We start from the raw sequence: 24,429 nt of genomic DNA on the forward strand, positions 1-24,429 counted from the left end.
GCATTTTTTTAATGTAATATATGAATATATATTTTTTTCTTTCTTCTATTTTTAGGTCACATGATGGATTCAACACATTACCTGATGGCACGGCAGAACCTCAATCAGGAAGTACCTACGCTAGTCAGAGAGTTGTGTTTGAAAATTTGGGTCAAGGTGTCTTAAACAATGCGTTTGAAGGTAATTTAAACACACCATGCCTTCTCACAACCCATATAAACTTCACGGCAAATATGTGTTCGATTTGTCACTTCTCGTAAAAAATATTTCTAGATTGAAGTCGGTTGAACGTTATCAAATAATTAATCATTTTTTCTTTTTCAAGATCTTCGCATGTGAAGCATTTTATTATTCTTTTCCAGCATGTCTCCCCATAAGATAACAGAAAATCTACTTTTATACTTGAATATTTTAAATTTCTCTTCAAATACGTAATTTAGGTTGAAAGAAATTGAAATGCCACTTTAAAAAGTACAGGTGACATTTTTTGAGTTGATAGATAACAACAGTAAGCTTTCGGCCATTAGGATATCCTTTCTTTAAACATATTTTGCAGAATTCTTTCATCCAGGTTATTTCTTAGTGCCACAGGATGGTTGAGGAAAATATTGGGATCTGTGTTTAGAGGCTAAGGGATCTGGAACAATATTTAACATGTAGCAAAACAACTAAACTGATAACAGTCGTCATAATATGTGGCAATAAAAAGTTAAAAACATTTTTAACATCATATTATAAAATGACCAGTATATGTATATCAATTTTGAATTAAGCTTGAAATTTGATTTAACCTACACCTGGTCTTACACATAAACTAACTTGAATACGATCCTGTATACCGGGCGTACCAGGAACCAGCAGACTGTTGTCACACCGACAAAATTGAATAAACAATTTTATCACACACCCGTGCCGATTTTGTGACTCCGTACAGATGGTAATGCACAGCCGTGCATATATCTTGACGTGACGTCATTAGCGTTATACAAACATAGTGTAAAGGCGCGCTAAATGTAAGCGTTATACTATAGACGCATCAATGAAAAATGACTCTTATTTCACTTTAAACGGTCTTTATTTTGGGTATGTGATAAATAGAATATTAAATTCGTGTAAGTTCAATACTAAATTTATTGTACTCGTTGAATAAAATAATATTATGCTCGCCAGAGGCTCGCATAATATAATTTTATTCAACTCGTGCAATAAATTTAGTATTGAACTTACACTCATTCAATATCCTCTATGTATATTTTCTATAATATATCAGTTTCTGTATCAGAAATGCAGTAGATTATGCAAAGGAAAAACATGTTTTACAGACATTTTTTTCAACTTTCTAAAAAAAAAAAATTCTTGAGATGATAGTTCAGTATTATGAATTTTCACTTTAAACCTAACTTATGACATATATTTACTTTTTTACGGAAATTTTGTTACATATTTATCATTTAAAAATCAATTCATAATTTCTTAAAATCTAGAACAACTGAGAACCATTTCTAGCTGTAACTTTCTCGAGCATTTCTTGAAAACTTTATCGAAGAACATTGTATGATATAAAGAAACATATCTGCAATAATTCTACCATAAATAACACAGTTTCTATGTAGCATTACTATTCTTGTAAAAAATTGATTGATTATAGCTATGAAAAAAAAATCAGGACTGGTTCCGAGTTTGTCATTTAAATGAAGCATTATTCTAATACAGATTTCATACCAGTCTATATAAACACTTGAATCTGAATACTGCCTTTTCAAAAAAGGAGAATTTCCTGGTTTAGGTATTGATCAAATCCTGTTTGATTGTCAAGGTAGTGGTTCATAAAATAAAAATTATTGAATGGAAGGTAAACAAGATTTTCAGCGAGAACAAGTGTCAATAAGGAGGCGTTTATCAATAATTCAATACTTCAAATTTTGTTTAATTACTCTTGTTCATTTATCCTTTTTAAGGCCATTTCTTTTATTTCAAAGGTAGTCATATGTCAGAATTGATATTTAATAAGTATCAATATTATATTAAATTGGTTTTTATGATATATGTAGAAATTTATTGTTTACAATTTCGTTAATAATTTAATAATAAGCAAAAGAGGTTAAACGGGGTGCAGAAGTTCACAGTTTATAATAGATTGGTTGTTACTATAATGATACTATTAAAGGGACTCCCCTGAGCTTTTTTATTTGACAGGACTGGAAATATTTTTTTTCGAGAATTTTATACCATTTGATGTATAGGTCTATACCAATAACTTCTGAGCAGTATTTCAAAATCATTCGCTGACGTCATTTTTCCAGAAAATAATTTTGTTGCCTAAAATAAAAAAAAACATTGAAATGCTTTAAACTCTAAACGGGGATTTAGAATTCCACTAAATATTGATTTTCAACTTAATTCCAAGTATATTGCTTTGTTATCTTTTTCATATTTTCCCATTTTAAAATGCCCAAGTTTGGGGTGGTGATAGCCCCCTTGTGCAAATCAGATAGCCTTGTTTTTCTATGCTCTTTCAACTACAGATATAATGTTTATTTATGCATTAATTATTTTTCAGTGTTTTAGCTTAATCTTGATTTTATGCTTATTTAAGTGAGATATGGTTTATATTTGATCACTATTACATCTAAAATAACATATTGTTCTCATCTTACACCAAGTTAAAAGCATATTTCTCATTGATACTACATTATTACGTTATAAATAAGCAGAATAATTGCCAGTCTGATGGAATATCTATTGATTTTGTCGGGTTATTTTGTTTAAGTTTGTTAACAACTCAGAAAGTTTGAATCATTAAGTAGCAAAAGTACTTAAAAAGGAACTTTAGCACTTTAATCTGATTAAATTATACAGTGATATACTCATAGTGGATAAAACATAATCACAGTGCCATGTCTTACAAGCTTCAATAATTAAATTGTGATCATATCAAGACCAATACCAAGTCTTAAAGTGGTGGCATGGCTGAGTGGTAATCTAAGGATCACTTATCTGTGTGGGTTCAAACCTTGTCACACTAGTAATTTAAGGATTGCTCTTATCGGGCATTGGTTCAAACCCTGTCAGGGGAGAACCTTTGTTTCCTTGAGCAAGAAACTTTACAGTTGTTTTTGAGAGTGTATCTATAAGCTTTAAGTTTCCTGCACAATCAAACTGAAATAAATTCTGTATAAACCATACCAAGTGTTGAAATTACAAGCACCTTCTACTTCCAATCCCTTTTTATTTCTTAAATGATACAGAATAATTAATATGAGCCGCGCCATGACAAAACCAACATAGTGCGTTTGCTACCAGCATGGATCCAGACCAGCCTGCGCATCCGCGCAGTCTGATCAGGATCCATGCTGTTCGCTTACAAACCCTATAACAAGTAGAGAAAGTGATAGCGAACAGCATGGATCCTGATCAGACTGCGCGGATGCGCAGGCTGGTCTGGATCCTTGCTGGTTGCAAACCCATTATGTTGGTTTTGTCATGACGCGGCTCATTTCTGGAACCAACCAGAGTTTAGCAATGAGTGTTATTGTTTCTTTCTTAAAGAAACAACAGCTTGCCCCTGACAGGGTTTGAACTCAGACATGCAGCCAGCAACGGAGCACTTTGCTCCAACTGGCATATCAAATGCATCAATGGACCCTTTATTGTATTCACTTGAGGTTATGATTGCATGTTGTATGATTCTAAGTCTCTCTGGTATGAGGAGGGCTTCTGATTTAAGTTCCACAAGAATATGACCTGTCAGTCTGCAGAGATATTGGCTGCCACTACAGTGACTTTAGAATTTTAATCTTGATATCCCCAAAACTTACAATGGACAGTACCAAAAATGAAACTGAAATTATTCCATTTTAAAAATTCACCAGGTAAAAGGTCAAGCAATACTTCAGATACATAATTTATCATTATAGCTTCATATTTCAAGGCAGATTAAATCAAGCAATTAGGTCAAAAGGTCTAAAAATATCCCAAGCATGCCATTTAATGTATTAGGAAGATTGATTTATTGATGTTAGATATTGAGAGTGAATGGAACTTTGTTTTTATTTTACAGATTTAAAAGATAATATAGTATTTATTGGAGAAACACAACTGAAAATATTGATTGTTGTAATTATATATTTGTATTATAAAGTCAGAAGGAAGATTTATTTAGAAATGAAAATCCTTTAAGATAAATTGAGATTAAAAATATAAACCCAATACAATATGGTAATCAATGTTATAGACAAAAAAGAATAGCTCATGACAAAGTACTTAAAGTATATATATATATTTTACATGTTATCAGCTTATATGTTTAATATTAATCCTAATACAGTAACACTTTCGACGTATTAAAAAAATACCAAACATTTTAATTCCTGGTTCATGGCCTACATGTATGCATCTCTATAGTGTTTGAGCATTCAAAAATATGCCTACATTTGTGCAATGGAATCACCCTATTTTGAATTTGGAACAATTCATTCAATGTAGTCAATGTAGAAAAGCGTTACCAACAGTAAATTAAAAGCCAGTGGTGGCAGACTGCAGAGATGTGCAGGCTTACATGCTAATAATGCACCTAAGTGTATAAAGCTATATACAATACTGTAATGTATTTGCTGCAAAAAAATTAGAGTTTGAATTTTAATAAAGAATACTTCCAAAATGCCTGTATGAAAGACATATGGTGACAGTACCATACTTTCATTACCCGCTTATAAGATGCAGCCCACAACTTCAATTATCTCAAAATTTTGCCGAAAGGTCGAAACTCAGCATTAATTCTGCAGTACAAAATCAGCCGAAATTAAAATTCATTAATTTTTTGTCAAATTGTTCTCAGAAATATAACAGAATTCGTAATAAAATTACTAAATACATGTATAGAACATGACCGTACATATTTTAGCCTCGTATTGAGATGAAAGCAAAAGTGATGGTTACTAGATAACATGAAAATATTGCAAGATTATAAGAAGAAATTTGTAAATTTTTCAATCAGATTTTCTATAGTATTTGATTATAACCTTATTTTTAGGTAAATCATTTCATACAATTGTCAAATCAAAGGAATAAAGGTCTAAAACAAAATTTTTTGTCGTTTAAATACATAAACAATAAGGAAACCCCTTGATACCTCTAATCAACAGCGCTTCTCTGTATATATAAATTAGTAAAACGGACGATTCTTCGTTTCCCAATCTACTATTTTAAGAAACCAACGTCTCTTCACGCTATAAATAGCTCTCGGGGGCCCTGTTTTCAAAAAGGCTTGATAGTGATATGATACACTTTTCCTTGGTTAATATTACTAAAATACTGAGTTTGAAACAGCACAGATATGTTTTCCGGACACAAAATAATAGCTGAAGGCAACGCTTTAACAGTAAGAATAACTCCAATGGGAAATTAACATAACAAAAATAGTGGGGGGTAAAAAAGCCTTAATATATTACCTGTTTACTCAGGGCTTTATTTACACTAACAGTCCCAGCAGAGAAGATTTAAGACAAAAAAAACAATTAAAAAATTTCTATATTGTTTTAGTTAATAAATAATTCATAAGGGCATTATTGTAGCACAAGACTTCCTGGCTGCTTTTAAGCTTTAATAAATATACATAAACTTAAGTCATACAAAAGTCTGTGAATATTTAATTATTTATGAATGACAAATAATGCCTTTTTTTATGACACTGTGGCCATATAAAACTTTGTATCTATTTATATAACTTGCCATTATTCACATGTTTCTATTTCAGGTTACAATTGTTCATTGTTTGCATACGGACAGACGGGATCCGGCAAATCATACTCCATGGTGGGATATGGAAAAAATAGGTAAGTTTCTCTAATTCGGTCATTTAATTTGGTCGTTTAAATAGTTTTGCACCTTTGAAGAAATGGTGTGGAACTGTGACATCTTACCACCACACCCGACTCAGCTACATGTTCTTCTACCTAACCCAAATACTCACCAAACAAACCATTGCTGAAAAATATATATTTCAAGCTCTAAGTGCCTGCACGTAATTACACTAGGGTCTCACACTGTTGTCTCCCCGGGATTATTATTGTATAAGAAGGTTTGTGGTGTTGCAGCTTGATAACCAGTAACTGTAAATACCCTTTCAATCTATCTTTTATTTTGGGACCCTGTTTTGCTTTTCATGGAATGACACAAAATGTGTATTATTGAAGTTATAAATATCATGAAAATTAACGTAAACATTCGGTAAATTAAATTGTTGAAATTACATAATTTTGTGACATAAGTCTATTGCTATTTTGGCCTTTATGGAAACACGACCATCAGGTGACCTGTCTAATAAGATGAACCTTTATATGAGCCGCGTCATGACAAAACCAACATAATGGGTTTGCGACCAGCATGGATCCAGACCAGCCTGCGCGTCCGCGCAGTCTGATCAGGATCCATGCTGTTCGCTATCAGTTTCTCTACTTGTAATAGGGTTTGTAAGCGAACAGCATGGATCCTGATCAGACTGCGCGGATGCGCAGGCTGGTCTGGATCCATGCTAATCTCAAACGCTTTGGTTTTGTCATGACACGGCTCAATTATATGTACATGTATTATATCGTTGTGCCTACACAATGGTGCCACAATGCTTTGAAGCTGTATAGACCATTTTAACATTCATTTATGATCAATAGATATACTTAGTATGAATGGATAGTCATTTATTATTTATGGTACACTTAAAATGGTTTAAAATTCTGTTTATATTGCCTTTCTTTTAAGACTTCAAACAAGAAAGTAATGTGAATTAAAGGGCTTAAGTAACCTTTGATGGTTGACTTGTATACATTGTATATTGAATAAGTTCTATACATTTTATGTTTCAAATCATACATGTTTCATTCTATTAACAAAGGGAAGCTTTCTTCATTCAGTTATACCCCAATGTCGTTGTGCAAGTCCATACATTGATATAAGCTTCATAATATTGCAAAATTAATGTATTTTTGTTAATCTGTTCAAATTTTACCATTTACATTAAATTGGCCTTATACTCTTTTGCAAATTCATTATATGTGCCACATGCTTGAGATGAGATGAAATGCATGTTCAAATGATAAGGTGAATAACAAAAGCTATACATGTATTTGAATTATAGTCTTTTTATAACTTTTAGTTTAAATTTCATTCCTTTGGTTACAATTCAGTTCCATAATATCACAGATTAAAACAGTATCAAAGTAAGCGAAAGGTACAGAAATCTATGATCTTCTTGAAGATTGGGCAAGCTTCTATTCCTTGCTTCTTAAATCCTTACTGATTAATTCTTTGCTACTTAATTCCTTGCTACTTAATTCCTTGCTACTTAATTCTGTGCTGCTTAATTCTTTGCTTCTTAATTCCTTGCTGCTAATATTTCTTTGTTCCTGAATTCCTTGCTAATTATTTCTTGCAACTTCTTTCTTTGTGACTGAATTCTTTGCTACTTTATTCCTTGCTAGTTAATAGTTTTTCTGCTGAATCATTGCTGTTTAATTCTTAGCTGCCTTATTCCTTGTTGCTTAATTCCTTTTTTTGTTTCTGAAAAAGTGGTCAATTTCATTAATTATCTTTCTGATTTTGTAGGGGTATTGTACCAATCACATGTGATGAACTGTTTAAAACAATGGAGATGAACAACGACCCTAACAAGAGGTACGAGGTTATGTTCTCTATGCTGGAAATCTACAACGAACAAGTGCGAGATCTTCTATCCAAAGATAATCCTAAAGGTGGCCTTAACGTGAGACAAAATCCAAAACTGGGCATGTTCTATGTAGAAGGACTGAAGAAAGTTCCAGTAGGAAGTTATGCTGAAATAGAGAAAAGAATGGAACAAGGTACAAACTTTTTGTGGATATTTTAGGATCATGTTCAGTTTTATTACTGATTTGCCTTCTTAGCTATTAATTCCAGTAATTGAGGCACAAGAAATAAATGTACATGTAGATGGTGAACTACACAATCTGAGAGGTGGCCTAGTTGTTAATATTTCTGCCTGTCCATCCAAGGAACTGTAAGTTTAAGCACTGAAGTGATCATGCCCATATTTTCCCTCTTTTGGCATCAACACAATATATATATTATAAGTTATAAAGATTTTTGACAGGTTATATGGCCCTGTATAAACGATTGTTATAACCATTTTATATACAGTCATATAACCTGTCAAGAATATTTATAATGAATTTATAATACAGCAAACTTACTTTTTGGAGAAAAAAGTGAGATTTCTTTATAAATTGACAGCAGCCATACATATAAAACTATATAAAGGTACCAAGTACAAATGAAAAGCAACGTTACAAACATGATCCAATTGTCCTTTATAAATTCCCGGAAGCAGAGGTAAGGAATGGTTCAAATCCACTCAAAAGGTTTCATCGTGGTCTAGCATAGAAATTTAAATGTTTTAAGAAAATCTAATGATAAAAACATAGATATGATGTAACATCGTCATTGTAGTGCAATAATGGGTGAACTCCAATTAAATTTCATAGGAGTTAGCTTAATATTTCACCGAGGTGACAAGATAGAATATATTTACTTGTATTTGATAATTCAGTCAATAATTGTTTAATTTTTACAATCTTCATGTATAAATAATTTAATATTTAATTGCTACACATATAACATTGAAATGTAATATGAAATATGTGATTATTATGCTTATAGGTACACAATCTAGAACTGTAGCATCAACAAACATGAACGCGACCAGCAGTAGGGCTCACACTGTTGTCACTATAATATTTGATCAGATCATTAAATCAGACAGTGGTGAAACGAAGAAAAGCTCAACAATGAATCTCGTAGATTTGGCAGGTAAGCTGTTATAGCAGTGTAAATCTCCTACTTTTAGCTCAATTAAGAATAGGGAGATCTAATGTACTCACCAAGGTATGGGCTTCTGAGTGACACTTAGGTTATGTTTTTTACAGGCAAGTTGGTTCCTCCAAAAATCCTGTAAAGAATGCATCGAAATATAATTACATATTTATTTAAATTATATAATTAAGATGATTTAAGTCAACCAATACATTGAAATAAAGTTATTGAAAATGTATCATATATTTGTTTTTTGCTGCAAATAGAACTTTTTCTGAAAAGGGAACTAACTGGTAAAAACTTTATGTATGGACTCTTAGAGTTGTGTACCTTTGTCTGAGTAACCACCTAATTCTAAAATATTATCAATGATGATAGTTTTATCACTATATTACAATGATTATTTTATTTTATAGGTTCTGAGAGAGCTGACAGCACAGGTGCTACAGGTGACAGGTTGAAGGAAGGTGCTAATATCAACAAGTCTCTATCAGCCCTGGGAAATGTCATATCAGTAAGTTGTCTCTGTCCTTAAGTTGGCTAGAAACATGACAATTAAGATAATAACATTCATGTGGTATTGAATCATTTCCTGGTGTGAATTTTTTTCCATTTTGTTTTGTTAGGAAATACCTAGATGTTGAGATTATCTGAGACTATGGAAGTCATTCCATATAGCGGTTGTTGATATTTACTTTATATTGTAAATAATTCTTTATTTTATTATTCATATAAAGTAAACCCTTTATTGACTTTGTCTGATGGCTTTGTTCTGCTTTTAAATTTGAAAATGTTCATTGCTTCAGCGATTTCCTATACCACTTGCCCTTCACCACTGTGGTTTTAAATCCAGCGGGGGACTTTGGATTCTTTCATGTGAGGAAGCTATCCAGCTTGCTTATGGAACATTGGTGGTTCTACTCATTAGCCCTTTCTTGTCCTATACTGTGCTCCTCTTAGTTCACGGTACTTAACCCTTTGAAACCAGAAAGAAAACCACAAATGAAACTTATGGAATAAAAATTGTCATAAGCTATAACAAATAGGTATTTTCTGCTGTATTGCACAAGGAAACCACAATATATTCAGTCAAAGTCAATTTTAATGGACCAAACGTAGACCATATGTCAGCCATTTTGAAAACAGTATGTCATCATTTAAATTGCGGTAATTGTGTTACATTTTAGTTTTTTCATGTTCGGTTAAAATTTCTACATGTTATTTTGCTTGATTTTAATTAATAATATTATCCTTACTTTGTAACTCAAAATTTATTTTTTCAACAAACAAGAACATTCAGAAAATAATGATTGCATCAGACATACGCACAAATTGAATGGATTATTTTATATTTTTGCAGAAATTTGTAAAATGTTGTTCTGTTTTACGTAAAAATCTAGAGATTTAAAATATTTTGCACAAAAACTTTGTTGTGTAGGTGTATGAATAAAATATGTCAATTCTGACCAATTTTAACACCGGTCACATGAAAATATGCCACTACTGTGAAATAAGTGATGACGCGGAATTAGTGATGTTGAGTATATATATTGTTAGAAGGGGCATCTGAGGTCTTCCTCCAACCTTTAAGATAGAATGCCGCCATGTGACCTTTACAGTGTTGATGACATTTAAAACCCAACTATAAAATATTGAAACATATTTGAGCAGCTCAATGTTAACTTAGTGTCAAGGTCATCCTAGCTCTAGTCTTGTGGCATAGACTAATTTATGCTGCTGAAAGATTTAACTGCCCTTTGTTGATATCACTTTGTAAGACATTACCTCCCTTACATTTTTATTTTTTAGATATGTACAAAGCAGTTTTGATAACTTGATTTAGATTTTTTCTTATCATTTTATTGTTATAAGTACATTTGTAATTAGATATAGTATATTTTGATATTAGAAAAGAAAAGAAGTTTAAATGCTTTAATTTGATAATAACTAGATTTCTATTATAAAATTTTAGGCATTAGCAGATTTATCAATGGGTAAAAAGAAAGTAATGGTGCCTTACAGAGACTCTGTCCTTACTAAACTTCTACAGAATGCTCTTGGTGGAAACAGGTAATATTCGTTATATTGCAAAAGAAAGTATAAAACGACCGTATAATTACGTTTATAATTACGGCCATATAACCTAATATTTATTTCAGCTTGATTGTGATGTAAACATTGAACAGCTTGTTGTGAACCTCTCTTGAGTCTGCTTCCTGGAACAAACCAGTACTGGCCTCATGGTTAAATTTTTTTTCTGAGTTCTGTCTCAAACCTCATGATTTTCATTGGTCAGTGAACATTCTGTGACAGTTTTTGACCAATCAAATGCCTGAGATCTGAGTTTGAGCTATGAGAATTTCTTTATAACCTCCGACACAGCTGGAGTTATAGTTGTGGAAATTGTGACCCTAGTCTGGCTTGAAACCACAGTTCCAGTGCTGAGAGGCAGATTTCATTACCACAAAGCCACCTTTGAAAGTTTCATATTTCTATATGAAATACCTGGTAATTTAGAGACTGACACTTAAACCACAAAGCCATCTTTACACTTAAATGATTGAAATTGCTTATATTTCTGTTTTAAATAGTGCATATTAAGTTTTGATAATGATTAAAATTGTACATGTTTATTTGATATTTTCAGTAAAACTATAATGATAGCTGCACTGTCACCAGCAGATATAAACTATGATGAAACATTGGGTACGTTAAGATATGCTGACAGAGCAAAGAAGATCCAGAATAAAGCCGTCATCAACGAGAATCCCATGGACAAACTTATTAGACAACTTAAAGTAAATACTGGGCTTGTTTGAATAATTATCAACTGTTATTTTACTATCAAGCAGTGAGAATAGTCAAGCACATTATTCCACTGACAGCTCTTGATATATTTTACCTAATTTGAAAAATTTAGATATGTGAATATCTGTTTTCTTTGTACAATTGTTTGTTTAAATCTATCTTTTATATAATTATAGCCTCTGAACCATTGATTGAAAAGCTTCATAGATATAAGTTTATAAGTAAGCAGATATATGGGCAAAATTTGGTAATTTTGATGCAAGGGAAGATATGTGATTTACTGTAAGGTAACTGAAATTACCTGTTATATTAGCATGCAAATTAGCTGTATAATTATAACATATAGGAAGAGAATGAAAGGTTGAAGAAAGCAATGGAGAGTGGAGGTGTTGTCGTACAGAATGCAGCTGGCATGTCACCTGAAGGTCAGTATAATATATAACAAACCTTTCATGAACCAGGCCCAGAGCTCAATCAGTTAGAGTGTGAGATTTTATTCTTAACATTGTGGGTTCGATTCCCGGACTGGCCAACTAAACTTACTAATCAGTTTTTCGGTTGTGACTATAAATCGAAGTCCTATGTATGAGTGCTTAAACACTTGGCACGATAAAGAACCAGGAGAAGCTTCTAGAATTGGGGCATTCATTTGTATCTTGCACTATCTTCCAAAATATAAAATGACTTATACTTTTCTGGAGGACTTGCCCGTATGAGCAACCGGTGGAGAGCATAATATAAACTCAAATACAAACAGACGCTAGGCGATTCGCCTCTTTATCAGAGACATAAATTTATTACATGTTGATCAAAAGTCATGATTTGTCTTTAATTTAATTATAAATTTTATTTATACAATTTGTGAAGTTCTTAAAGTCCGGGTTTTTTTGCCTAGTAAAATTAAATATTTAATTTGATTAACAAAAATGGAATATTAAAAGAAGAGCATGATTGTTTGCTGCATCGCTTGAAAATAATAAAACAAAATCCGACTAGGGTTTGAGATATTTCACATACAGAACAATTGAAAGCAAATAATAGTAAAAAAGACAGCAAAAACAAGAGAATGAAAGGATTTAGATTCGGTATAATATAACAAATAAAACATGGCCTTTCGGGCAAAATGCAAGTTTACGGACTGGTTGGTCAAATATTGTTAAATATACATACACTTTATCTTGTTAAAACTGCTTAGCTAAATAGGAAGAGCATTAGATTTAGTAATCCAGTTGTCTTAAGTTTGATTCTTGGGCCCAGCAAAAATTTCTTATGGCAATTGATCTCAGACATTGCTTCTTGTCAAAATGTCATTTGTCTCTCACTGCTTATTCAGATATCATTTGCAATAAGTGGTCAGTCACTTACTGAGAAATTAGTAATTTCTGGTAAGTTATCCAGAGACGTGGTTAAGGTAGGATAAACAGTTAAGAAATGACCAAAAAGCATTGTGTGTTAAAACTGGCCGAAAAAAATAGAAAAACAAACAACCAATTATGTTGTTAAAATATTGTTCAGGATAGTTGGTAAGCAATATATTTTTGAAATTTTTAGAAAATTAAGTATATACCTTTAAGTATAGAATAAAGCCAATATCTAGGTATTATTGTTTGTTACAGAGATAGACAAGATGCGGAAGCAGATGGAGGATGAGATTAGAGCACAGTTAATGGCCAATCAACAGATGATTGCTGATGAAGAAACTGCTGGTGATTGGGATAACAAGGTCTGTATTGATCCCTCGATACTTCCCAGTAATACATTTTCATTAAAGTGGCCTTCAGCTTTTATTTTCTTTTTGGAAAAAAACAATTCTGTGTTGTTTTTAACTAAATATTTCAGTAATTTTATCTTGGAAAAGTGCATCATAATACTGTTAAGCCTTCCTAAAAACACCATTCTGAGAGCTATTAAGAACGTTGGTAATGTTCATTTCTAAAAATAGAAGACTGTTAGTTTAGCTTGTATAAATTGAAAAATTTATGTTTAAAACATTTCATATATAAAAAAAATTATTATTTTTACTTAAGACTGTTTATTCAGCTAATATAAATTGTAAAATTTATTTATGTTCAAAACTTTTTATGTATGAACTATACATTATTTTTGCTTTAAACTGTTTACTCAGCTTGTATAAATTGTAAAATTTATTTATGTTTAAAAATTTTCATTTATGAACTTCAGCTTGTATAAATTGTATAAATTTACGTTTTAAGTTAGCAGAGGCTAGGAGAGAGACTCAAGAGTTAGATTCGGAGGGGCGTGGCGACGTCTCACGTAGACAGAGGGAGGTACATCTTGTCAACTTGAACGAGGATCCCATGTTGTCAGGGGTAATAGTTCACTTCTTGAAACCTGGAAAAACAACGATAGGCAGAAAAGATGCCCAAGAATTACCTGATATTTGTCTCAGTGGATTAAGGTAATATTGACTTGTAAATTATTTGATATTATTTAGGTTGAGTGCTGTAATTGAAAAAAACGAAACCATCAGTGACTGGATGTTAGAATAATTGCATAAAGATAATGTTTGGTGATTGAATAAATGTAGAAATTATGTTTTTTTCTGATCAACATGAAACTTAAATAATGTAATAAAAATCTTTTAGTTCAGAAAGAGATGAAAGAATTTTTTTAAGATATTATTATATGAAATAAGACATTTAGATGCATGATTCTTCTGAAAATTATTATATTTATGCTTGTATTATCTGACGTTTTGTAGCATAGTATTCTTAGATAAGATGCAAATGTTGGAAGTTGTACTGTTAAGAATGAGTGAGGATATATTACAGAGATTTCTATGTTTTACTATTACCTCAGAATGTGCTCCTTCTTGTTTATTTGTGTCATAAAAAATCTAAAGTTTTAGAAACACATAGTATTACATAAAATTTGATTGTAACCAAAAGTGTTTATATTTTCTAAAAATAATTCATGTTCAAATAAAAACAATAAATTTCAAATAAGCTTTCCTTGTATAGGAAACTATTGTAGCAAATATAATAAAAGATAACACAATAACATTTTTTGTATAAAACAGTATACTAAAGCAGCACGCTGTCCTCACATCTAATAAAGGAAAAGTGGAGCTTGAACCTGTAGCTGGGTCCGGATCTAAAACTAAAGTTAATGGTGTTGTGGTGACAGGCAAGACAAAACTTACACACAAAGACAGACTTCTCTTTGGTATGTATGATAAAGATCCATTCTTATTGTAGATAATTTACTGTTGCGATGCAGGTATCTGCTGTTCTGTAGTAATCAGTATTATAATTATCGGCATATTTATGTGATCATAGACTGCAAATATGAATGAAGATTTCTGTAATATATTCAAATGTTTTATCTAAAAAACATGACATTGTCCACTGTTAATAAAGTACTTGGTGGGAGACAGCAATGGAATTTTTCATATTTCATTTTACATTATAAACCAACCTGATTCAAAGAAAGTCCACAAAAAATATATTGGCATACTATTTCAGGATCTAATCATAGGTGTTGTCATGAACCACAAAGTAATATATTTGCTAAAATGGCTTACTATTTCACATTCTAACTATCTGTATGTGTTCATGAACACAAAGAAATATATTTGTTTACTACATTGTATTTCAGGATCTAACCATTTTGTATGTGTTCATGAACCCAAAGAAATATATTTGTTTACTATTTCAGGATCTAACCATTTGTATGTGTTCATAAACCCAAAGAAATATATTTGTTTAATATTTCAGGATCTAACCATTTGTATGTGTTCATGAACCCAAAGAAATATAATTGCATACTAATTCAAGATCTAATCTTTTGTATGTGTTCATGAACCCAAAGAAATATAATTGCATACTATTCCAGAATCTAATCATTTGTATGTGTTCACGAACCCAAAGAAATATAATTGTTAACTATTTCAGGATCTTAACATTTGTATGTGTTAATGAGCCCAAATAAATGTAATTGTTAACTATTTTAGAATCTAATCATTTGTATGTGTTCACAAACCCAAAGAAATATAATTGTTAACTATTTCAGGATCTTAACATTTGTATGTGTTAATGAGCCCAAATAAATGTAATTGTTAACTATTTCAGGATCTAATCATTTGTATGTGTTCATGAACCCATTGAACACGGAGACAACTGAAGATTTGCCTGCAGAAATCAGCTGGGAGTTTGCCCAGAAAGAGATTGCACAAGTAAAGGGATTTGCCACAGCTACTGGGGCTGGTCTGTCTAAAGGTATCTTACATTATTAGTTATATATATTTTGACATGTTATATGGCCAAAGTTGTATGATTATTTAATCCAAATGACTAGGCAATGGTTATAAAGCAAATAATGGTTTCTATTATGGTCATATAACATGTCAAAAGTATTTTTATCATATTTATTGTGCTATACAATAATGATTCCTCTGATTGAAATAAACTTAACATATTTGTTAAAAGCTTCATGACTTGTATCATATCTATAAAGTAAATAATAGTAGCAATCATGATTTAAAAAAAAAATGACACTACCAACTGAAATACATTTTTAAGATTTCTTTAAACATTTTTTTTATATAGAATGTACATTTGAATATAGAAATCTGAACTCCAGTTTAAAAATGTATTATTTTATTAAAAACACAATGTTTCAACCAGGTATCATTATAATACAAAGCATACTCGTCTAAGTAAACACAGAAAATACAATGCAAACAAATCTTTAACTAGATTTTACTTACTTAATTCACAAATATGAAGAAATTTTAGATAATTTAAAACCACAAAACATGTATCAACAAAAAATCAAACTCTTGAAAATTTTAATTGCATGTACATAATTGTAGTCTCTGTTATGTTTTTTTATGAACATATTAAGTTAGAAATTCAATATTCTGTTTATTCGAAACTATAACATTTTTAAAATTATAAATTAGATATTTGATTAATCTTGATAATTTGCATTTTTGGTTAGAATTAACAAAAGGTTTGTATACAATGTTGATGTGATGTTATATTATATGATTGTGTGTATAACTTCATGTATAAAATATGCTTACATAACAAGATTGCTTCACAAAACACATATGCCAGTCACTGTGTGTATGAAATACTGCATTGTGCTAAAGAAATCAGTCCCAGGCAGCTCTTAAATTTGATGAAAACCTAGCTTTTAATAAGGGCCAAGTGAAATAAAAAAAGATGCTTTAATGGGCCAAGTGAAATAAAGGTATATAATGAGGGCTCATTAGAGAAATAAAATAGATACTGAGGGCCAAGTGAAGCAAAATAGATACCGAGGGCAAAATGAAAAATAAAATAGATACTGAAGACCAAGTTAAATAAAACAGACACTGAATGCTTAGCATGGTAAGAAAGATAATTAGGACTGAGTGATTTTTGTTTGCCTCTGTCTAATGTGAGGATAATCTGAGTTTAATATTTAATATGTGACACTGCCATCTAGCATCATGCAGCTTTAAGATTGTTGTAATTATATAATAATTCAAGATAAAACATTCTGATAAGTTAAATTGATCCTCCATAAATTGTTGGCTTTAATTTAATAGATTAAAGCAATGTTAGGAGTACTGATTATGTAAGACAATCTGAACAGTGTCAATTATACTATTGATAAGTTAGACAGTCTGAACAGCATAAATATAGTTGAAAAGTAAGGTAACCTGACCAGTGTCAATTAAGTATTGATAAGTAAGACAATCTGAACAGCCTCAATACTGTTGATAATTAAGACAGCCCCAAAAGGAAAGAAGAATTTGTTTTTACTTAACTCAGAATCACATGTATTATGATTTGAATATAATGGTGACAGTGCATGATGTGTATAATGTTGGAAATGATTTTGATAGATATAATTTAGATTTTGATAGTTATTGTTTTAACTAAAAGTGATTGAATTGAAAGCAAAAACCAAAGTATACATGTATTTTCATTACTTAATTTACTAATATGTTGTAAACGCTTCATTGATACATAATGATCATTTTTTGGGCTATTTCCTGTTATATATCCTAATGCCTATTCTACAAGCAGTAGCCTGTCTTTATGTATGGTCAGGCCTGTGAGGCCTAGTGTTGTTTTCTGACATAATTAAATTTTCTTTATGACATCCTTACAGTTGAAAAGTGAATTAAAATGATACAGTTACTGAAATGTTCATTTTTGGTTTCAAAGAATTACATCAGTGTACCGTAAAGTTATACTATACTGTTTTAGATCGGACAAGGCAAAAGATAATCGGTGATCTTATTTTAAGTATAATTTAGTGTTTTACACTGGACACAATAAATTTTCATGTGCATGGAGTATAATGAACTGTTTGCCATCATGGCTTGCAGCCAGTTTTGTACAAACAGTAAATAAATATGAAAAGACTGTATTTCCCCACCCACCTAACCCTTTGACTCCACCCACTATTTTATCTGCTACACCCACACTGAATATACAAGCATCCTTATAAAATATATGTGCAAACTCATGTATGGCATGAAGCAAAATACAAGCATATTTTAATGCCTGTTTGCAGAAACTAACCCAAGTAAGGATTGTATTTAAAAGGATGTACAATGTATGACACTGTTTATCCTCAAGAATTATCTGTCAGATTATTTTAAAAGCAATTTATAATATATTTGCTGAGTGGAATTGTTAAAATAACTCTATTTTCATACACTTATAGCATTAACTAAGTTATATCAAATTCAGATTTTTTTTATAAGTATTTAGAAATGAAAAATAAAATGGATCGTTATGGTCATTTTTTGAAAAATTCAAAGATTTGTTAATACGAGATGACATACATTTGTAATTGAAAATTTGATGTATTTGATTAGATCAACAGATTGCTCAAGAACAAGTTCTGGAAATTTTACCAATGGTATCAGAAGTAAATGCAGTGTCAGAAGAATTGAATAAACAGAAGTCATTTGAGGTTGTCCTAATCTCTGCAGCAGCTCAGGAAAGTACATATGGTACACAAAACAGTACATCGTAAGTTTCAGTATATATTTTTAACAATATTTTTTATGTTTTTCTCTACTTCAAGTACACCATTTATGTATATATCTGAAAATAGTTATTATTTGAAACCTTTGGTGAATTTTAAGTTTATTATCCGAATGTAAAGATGAAAGGGAACAACAAAAATACATCTTTATAAGCTGGGGTACATGTAAGTGTGCAAAGCATAGACCTTTGGATCAGCCAGCATAAGCCTAATCAGTTAGAGCGCAAGACTTGTAATCTTGACATTGTGGGTTTGTTTCCCGGGCTGGCAAACTAAAGTTATTGATCAGTATTTCGGATGATACTTTAAATCGGCATTCTGTGTATGAGTGCTCAAAACTTGGCATGCTAAAGAACTAGGAGAAGCTTCTGGAATTGAGGCATGTATCTGTATCTTGCACTATTCTCCAAAATGTAAAATGACTAATACTCTTTTGGAGGAATCCTCCATATGGGCAATCGGTGGTGAGTATAGATAAACTAAAACACACACACACAGTTATATTTACAGATGTTTATTTCAGACAAGGCTATGATCTGTGTTTCTTTCATAATAATCTAAGAATTAGATTTCTCATATTTAAACGATATGAGCCGCGTCACGACAAAACCAACATAATGGGTTTGCGACCAGCATGGATCCAGACCAGCCTGCGCATCCGCGCAGTCTGATCAGGATCCATGCTGTTCGCTTACCAACTCTATTACAAGTGGAGAAACTGATAGCGAACAGCATGGATCCTGATCAGACTGCGCAGATGCGCAGGCTGGTCTGGATCCGTGCTGGTCGCAAACGCACTATGTTGCTTTTGTCGTGACGCGGCTCATATTACTTGTATAGGTTTTTTCTCAAATTTAGATGCTTTTATCGCCATCTTAATACTTAACTGTTACAATATGATCCTCAAAAATGGCAAGTCTTTTAGATATTGTATTGCATTACTTTAATTATACATAACCTATGCATGTTTTATATTCTATACACTGACTGATTAAAATTGAGGTTTTACACTTATAATGATTTAAGTTCTTGCACTGAATTACATTTTAAGTTACTTAAATTTGCAGATTAGTTTTAGTTTACCAGTCAATGATATATAATAGTTTCTCTTTTATAATCACTTTGCTTTGCATTAAAGGAGGTATACATTTTACTTACATGTAATTTGCTTTAAAACTGACTAAGTTTACTGTTACATAAGATGTTGTTAATGTTCTGTAATATCTTTTATCGTAAGACTGACATCACAATCTTACCATAAGTCTGGTAGCTCAGGTTTGAGTCTGCTGTATGTGTACTTTAAGTCTTGGGCAAGAAATTGAAAGGTTTGCTCTGTCTGCTTAGTAATGGATAAGAATAAAAGCATATTTAAATATGATAACTCATGTGAAGGGAATATTTCTAAATATTTTCTTACCATTCCCTTTGAAGTGCTAATGCTGTGGAGTTTGCACTTTGACATGAGTAGCCGCTTGATTGACTTAGATGAAAATTAAATGCTGGCACATATTCGTAGATTTCTTTTATGAATCCCCAAAAGCACAAGACACTTTTACCTTCTCCTGTTATGTTTTCCACACTGTATTACCAGCGCCAGTGATGACAGATTGCTGCGTCAAAGCATAGAGAGTCTACAGCAAATGAAATTGTCCTTGTTGCGTAATATATAGATGTACCAGCCAAATTTTTAGTAGTATAAATCGGTAGATTTTAGATTTCTGTTATCACTGCAGCAATCTGTCATTACTGGCGCCGGTAATACGGTGTGTTCTTTGTTCAAACCAAATCATTTAATTTGTTTTTGTTTAATTTCTATAGACATATTTTTCTTACTTATTTAACAATGATTAATTTTAGGATTTAAAGTTAACTTGCCTTAAAAATGTTGCATTTTACAAAGGGCAATCAATCTGTATCTCAGAAGTTGAGAACTAATTCTTTCAATAAATTAATAATTGTTGCTTTTTTCCTTCAATTTCATTGGATACACATGTCTATATAAGTGTAATTTAAAGTTTTTTACTTAAATGATGATATAATTTATACAAGGTACATTCATATCAAAATTGTCATAATGAGAACCTTTATGATAATATATGTGGAAACTTGTGCACTCTTTGTGGCATTCAGATGGTAAATTTATAACACATTTAATGATAAAAAGAATGTTATATCTTATATTTAAAGGAGCTCCACTGAGGTAAAAAAAGCCTAAAAAATTTTTTGAATTTTTTACATAAATCAAGTGAATTACTTAAAAATTATACTATATAGAAATATACTCAGAACTAAATGGTATATTGATTTTTGTGCGATTCATACACCGATTTGAGTAAAAAGCATTGTAATGCTTTTCAGTTTTGGGTCATTTTAAACAATAAAATTTTTATCTGGACAATAAAAGGTTGGGGTGAAATGATCTGAAAATTTCAATGCACATAAGTTATTGATCCAGATGTTTATCAGAAAATATTTTCAGTCCTGCCATGTCAAAAAACCACAGTTGAGTTCCTTTAAACTATAATACCGTAGAAACATTCATTGATACTGATGTAATCATGGGTTATAGTTTATCTGTTACAATCACTATCTTGATTCTATACATCTTGAAATGCAGCGTGAATAATGTGCTCACGGCCAGGTTAGTCAGTTATTATATGTATATACTCTGAAAGCATGGTAGATACATTTTAATCTTAGAATATTCAGGATTGAAGGTCTTTTTCTAAATACTAGGATAGCATGTTTAGTTATTAAGAAACATTGCATGGGTAAACTTGATTTTTAATATATTTTTTAACAGCAAATTGTTTTAAATAACAGGAAACTACTAGAAAATTCTTCATAAATATTATAATTTTGAGGTTTGTATAACATATTAACTGCTTTTCTAGAAAAAGATGATATTATATTATGTCATAATTGTGTCATAGAAATGTTAGAATGTCAAAAAATGTTAGTACATTGTATGTCAGGAAAGTAAGTACATTGTATGTCAGGAAAGTAAGTACATTGTATGTCAGGAAAGTAAGTACATTGTATGTCAGGAAAGTAAGTACATTGTATGTCAGGAAAGTAAGTACATTGTATGTCAGGAAAGTAAGTACATTGTATGTCAGGAAAGTAAGTACATTGTATGTCAGGAAAGTAAGTACCTTGTATGTCAGGAAAGTAAGTAATAATAGCTTTAGAAAAAGGAAACTAAGTGTTTGAATGTCAGAAATTTCTTGAATGTCAGAAAAGAAAGTTCTTGGATGTTAAAAATTTCATTAAATGTAAGAAAAATAAGTTTTTAAATGTCAGAAAAGTTATTGAAGGATGGAAAAAATGAAGTTCTTAAATGTCATAAAGTTTATTGCTTGTAGTTATAATGCAAGTAAGTTCTTGAATGTCGGGAATTTTAGTTCTTGAATCTCAGAAAAGATAGTGTATGTCTGAAAATTTAATGACTGTCGAAGAAGTAAAGTTCTTAAATGTCATAAAAGTTATTGACTGCCAGTATAGCAAATTTATGAAGGTCAGAGAAGAAAGTATTTGCATGTCAGAAAAGTCTGATTTTTGAATGTCGGAAAAGTAAGTTATTGAATGTCAGAAAAGTTAAAGTTCTTGGATGTTAGAGAGATTTGCTTTTGTGTAAAATGTGCTTTAACGTTACAGCAGTGGTTAGATGACTATGACATTAATAAGAATAGATTAGAATAAGTACTAAAATATTAGAAAAATAACATCTTTCACGTTTGGAACACAGTTTTCATTGGCTGACTGGAAAATGAATGAATAGTTTATAACAATATTTTATGCTTTTAAATTGTACTCAGTAATGTTGTAAAAATGCACATTGTAACGGTTGTCATTAATATTTAACAATATAAAAATTATAAAACTGAAGTTTGAGAGTCTATAAAATTTGATACTTAAAGAAGAGAGAAAGTAAATGATTGAATGTGTTTAATTTACTATGAGGACGGAAATATAATTGCTTATCATTTGTTATGTGCCATAGAAGTAAGCTTATGCTACAGAATTAAATAAATCAAATCTTGACCTGCAAGAACCATAAGTGATTAGACTTTGCCACCAGTATAGAGCCAGCGGCCAGCCTGATGATATCAATTCTAATATAAGTCTATACATCAGGGAAAGGGTTAAATAATTTAATTTGGAAAAGAGAAAGGACTTTTATTTTGGTAGTGCAAATGTTTTGCTTTGTTAGTTCTAGTGAAGATTATGATACCAGTGTGACAAAGAATAGATGTAGGATATGTAATATAAGGGCTTCATTGTATGCATGTTTCTCTCTATAGAAAGATAAAACATAAATGCATTTGGTGTATAATTTCAAAGATCAATAATTGTTCTATTTATAGTGTTGTAACTTATCATATGCTATATAAGGAAAGAATTATGACCAAGTACAATTCAAATGTACATATATATTGTCATTCTTATCAAGTTTTGTTCATTTTCTGTTTCTATTGTTGTACATGTTGATGTTATAATAATTCTTAATTTATATTACAAGCTACTCAATATAATATTTGATACAAAATAATTCTAATTGTTGCATATGTCATAAAAAACCTTACTTTTTTTAAATGCAAATATTCAATATACTTTATTAACTTTTTTTCTTCATTGAGATAAAAGATATAAATAATTATATATTTTAGCTAAATTATTTGATCAGAAGTAAATTTAGATATATCATACTAACAATGTGCCAGCTTCAGCATCTTTTTTTCCAACATAAATTATATACATGCATACAGGTATATTATAATCCTTGTTTAAAATGTTTTTCTTTTCACAGTAAAACATTTTAATTCTGTCTTTAAATTACACGAAAAGGCTAACAATTAATGGTCAAAAGATATCTGTTATGTTATTTATTATCAGCCACATTACATGTAATGTACCACATATAATTCTTTTAGTATATATTTGAAAACAGTAAAATATATGTTTGAAATTATATTTTGACCAATAGGATTGCAGTATTTCAAATGAATCATAACACATTTACCTTGGCTTGTAAATCGTTCATAAAAATAATTTTAGGTAAGAAACACATTTTAAAGTGTTCATTATTAATAATTTACCAAATTGAATTTTCAGAAGGTCTTACAAAATTTAATTTTTGTAAATACTTTCTTAAATGAACACTGACTTTTACAAATTACAACTACATGTATCATATTGTCAAGTTAGTAATGATGATGTAATTGTAATTACAGAGTAATGGTGAAGATGAAGAATCTACTCAATGGTAACACATGGTTATGGGAACGTGGTAAATTCATGAACAGAAGATATCTTATACAGGTTACAATACAGTCTTTATAGTTTTTATTTTGAAGTCTTTAACATAGAGGATAAAGAATGAGTAAGTGGTGGCATGGCCGAGTGGTTAAGGCGTCAGACTAGTAATCTAATGATCGCTAGCCTTATGGGTTCAAACCCCGCAAGTCGTTGTTTCCTTGAGCAAGAAACTTTACACTCATTGCTCAGTACTGGTTGGTTCCAGGAACGGATTCAAAAGTGTGTCTATAAGCTTATAGCTTCCTACACAATCGAACTAAAATAAATTCTGTATAAACCAAAGAATGAGTATAGGTTTAATTATACTGAATTTATTGAATGAGGTGAATAAACTCATATAATGCCAGCCTCTGGCGAGCATTATATTGTTTTATTCAACGAGTTCAATAAATTTAGTATCGAATCTACACGAATATCATTTTCTCTTTATCACATATTCAAAAAGAG

General features: G+C 30.9%; 1 protein-coding gene across 1 annotated transcript in view; it reads left to right on the forward strand.

Moving 5' to 3' along the window:
- LOC132750442 (kinesin-like protein KIF28) overlaps positions 1-24,429 on the forward strand; it is a gene marked incomplete at its 3' end in the record, with an annotated part of 61,457 nt that overhangs the window by 16,260 nt on the left and 20,768 nt on the right. The window contains 15 exon segments of the mRNA XM_060740431.1: positions 56-180; positions 5,756-5,834; positions 7,600-7,853; positions 8,689-8,838; positions 9,258-9,355; positions 10,814-10,911; positions 11,489-11,639; positions 11,996-12,074; positions 13,266-13,372; positions 13,863-14,068; positions 14,690-14,835; positions 15,741-15,887; positions 18,491-18,647; positions 21,281-21,304; positions 23,898-23,985. Of these exon segments, the coding sequence (XP_060596414.1) occupies positions 56-180; positions 5,756-5,834; positions 7,600-7,853; positions 8,689-8,838; positions 9,258-9,355; positions 10,814-10,911; positions 11,489-11,639; positions 11,996-12,074; positions 13,266-13,372; positions 13,863-14,068; positions 14,690-14,835; positions 15,741-15,887; positions 18,491-18,647; positions 21,281-21,304; positions 23,898-23,985 (1,909 nt within the window).

This window comes from Ruditapes philippinarum, unplaced genomic scaffold, assembly GCF_026571515.1.
Source record: "Ruditapes philippinarum isolate M1 unplaced genomic scaffold, ASM2657151v2 ctg397_1_1_1_1, whole genome shotgun sequence".
In the NCBI taxonomy this organism is placed as follows: domain Eukaryota; kingdom Metazoa; phylum Mollusca; class Bivalvia; order Venerida; family Veneridae; genus Ruditapes; species Ruditapes philippinarum.